We start from the raw sequence: 2,527 nt of genomic DNA, 5'->3' as shown, positions 1-2,527 counted from the left end.
TGAAGAGGAAGCAAGGGCTGGTAATTGTATGAATGTGGAACAGGAAAAATGACACTTTCATAATGCCCATAGGTAGCAAGCTTTGGTAATGAAGTCTTCTGTTGAAATTATGTTGCCATTTTTGGACTACAGAGTGATTTGTCTTAAAGACTACAGTACTTGGATAAAATGTTCTTATTCTGTGTGTCTGTTTCCTAACATTTTCTTTATTGCATGTTTTTCTTGCAGGTGTAGAAGAGAAATGCTATTTTAACAATGGCTGACAATAGCACACTTGTGGCTGAAACTGGGAAGAGCATCTTGGCAGATTCTTCTATTCTTGACTCCAGAATTAATGAAACTTCCAAGGAAAACATATTCACTCGATTTACTTCAGATGGGGAAGGTAAAGGAGAGAATATTAGTTACTTCAAATTGCGGAGAGTAATTGCTTGTAACACAGTATTTTGTAACAATGTATTATTACTACAGCATAGTAACATCAAACAAAGTAGTTGCATTTATCTTCTAGGCCTTGGGATTTGAGGGTTTTTTTGTGTGCACAATAGTGTTTAAGTATACTTTGGTGCTAGACTGTACTGTCTATTTGTCCCCATGGTTCCCAAACTTTGGTTCTCCAGATGTTATGGATTTTAGTTTCCAGAATTCCTGACTGTTGACCAAGCTGGGTGGGGCATCTGGGAGTTGAAGTCCAAAGCACTTAGAGCAGTGGTTCCCAACCTTTGCCTGTAATTTATAGAAAAGATGTAAGAATTTATCTAGAATCAGTTTTGGGTCTAGATGCTGATTACATTCTCCCTCATTCTCTGCCCCATTTCCAACAGAGGAAATGCCCCAAGTTGAAACCAGGGTTGTTCTAGTTCAGGAAGCTGCAAAATCTGAAGAACTTCTGAAAGCTTTAGAGGTAAGTGAGTATTTTTTTTTTCTTTCCGTTAATGGTGTTGAAATTTTGTTGCAGTTGGGATTTGGGATATTCATCTCATTCTCATGCTGAAGTTCTCCTCTTCAACAGACCATTAAGATAATGGAAGTCCCAGTGATAAAGATAAAGGAAACTAGTTCTGGTAAATCGGAAGAAAAGCTAATAAAAAGTATTATACAAATGGTATGTTGGGGCAACTGCATGCAGCTTGTTGCATTTGAGGCTGACTGGGGGAAATCACTGCTATCATAGCATGATAAAAATATGAAAGTAAAGGCACAGTTGAAGTAAATGATGCACAGTGAAGCTAGTTACACTGAAACTTAGACTACCTTTAAAATTGCTCAGATGTTTTTTCTGTTTCTGATTTTATTATATACTTGTTAGTTATCTTTATATCCTACCTTTTATCCAGTGAAATCAAAGTAACATACATCTCTGCCTTTCTCCTCTTTATCCTCACAACAAATTGTGAGTCAGATTATGTTGAGGGACAGTGATTGGCCCAAAGTCAAACGCTGAGCTTCATGTACATCTGTTATCACTAAAGTAATGAGTATTACATCTAAGAACTGGAATTCAAATTTCTTATATTACATCTCTAACTTTTGTCTTGGAAAAAGCACTCATGTTTCTGTTGAACTAGCTTCCAGTTTGATGGGGTTTTTTTCTGTCACTTTTTTGATAGAACCTATTTTTTTTGTAAACTTATGTTCACTTGTGTTTTGGAAAAAGAAATAAACCTTATGTGGTGAAATTAATGGAAGGAAAGTATTGGTATACTTTGGTATTAAACTTCATGTATAAATAACTTTTGGATTCTTTGGAAACAACTCAAGGAAATAAAAGTGCCCTACATAAAGACGGAGACAGTGGATGAGTATCAGGACTCTGAATCACTGGAGTTTGAGACGATTTTTGTGGTAGCAGATTTTCAGCATTCTGTTTTCAATGAATTGTACAAGGCAGACTGCAGAATCCTTGGGCCTCCAGTAGTATTGCAGTGTGCCAGAAAAGGCGAGGTAAGAATACAGGATAAGAAACCTTGAAATTGCCAGCTTCTACTCTAAATAGAAGGCATATAATTATTTAAATGCAATTAATGGCTTTTCCTTTATCATTCTGTTTTGAAAAAAATGCATTTGTTGAGTTCTTGCACTGTTTTTCTGACTCAGAGCACATCTGAAGTAGCTTACAAATAAGTAGAAAAAATGAGACTTGACAGGAATTGCCATTAAAAAAAGTTGTAGCCTACAATAAAACTTTGAACAACAGGCAATATAGATTTGTTTGACCAGTATCTCACTGTTACATTCTTATGTACAAAAGCAAGTAAGTATTTAAAGCTTCCTAAGGCAAGGCTGCAAGCACGATATGAGTGCAATAATACCCTTCTGCTCATGTTCCCAGCAAATGATAATGGGAGGCAAACTGTCTCTGATGCTGGAGGTAATACTTATTCATCATGGCTATTTTATTTAGGAAGTTGGATGCTAATTAGGGCAGATTGTAAGTGAGTGAATTCCCTATCATTATGGTTATGAACAAACCAGGGCTATGGTTTCATGAGTAGTAGAGTTAATCCTGTAGGATTGTGGTTTTCAC

General features: G+C 36.2%; 1 protein-coding gene across 1 annotated transcript; it reads left to right on the top strand.

Moving 5' to 3' along the window:
• Positions 1–233: 233 nt before the first annotated feature.
• LOC121917939 (protein ECT2-like) lies at positions 234–1,944 on the top strand (the record flags this gene model as incomplete). The annotated part of the gene is made up of 3 exons (XM_042444055.1): positions 234–385; positions 825–904; positions 1,762–1,944. Coding segments are annotated over exons 1-3 (393 nt in total), but the record flags the coding sequence as incomplete, so codon positions are not given.
• Positions 1,945–2,527: the final 583 nt, after the last annotated feature.

The sequence above is a fragment of the Sceloporus undulatus genome, unplaced genomic scaffold (genome assembly GCF_019175285.1).
Source record: "Sceloporus undulatus isolate JIND9_A2432 ecotype Alabama unplaced genomic scaffold, SceUnd_v1.1 scaffold_1896, whole genome shotgun sequence".
Classification (NCBI taxonomy): Eukaryota; Metazoa; Chordata; class Lepidosauria; order Squamata; family Phrynosomatidae; genus Sceloporus; species Sceloporus undulatus.
This window is presented reverse-complemented; position numbering and strand designations above follow the sequence as displayed.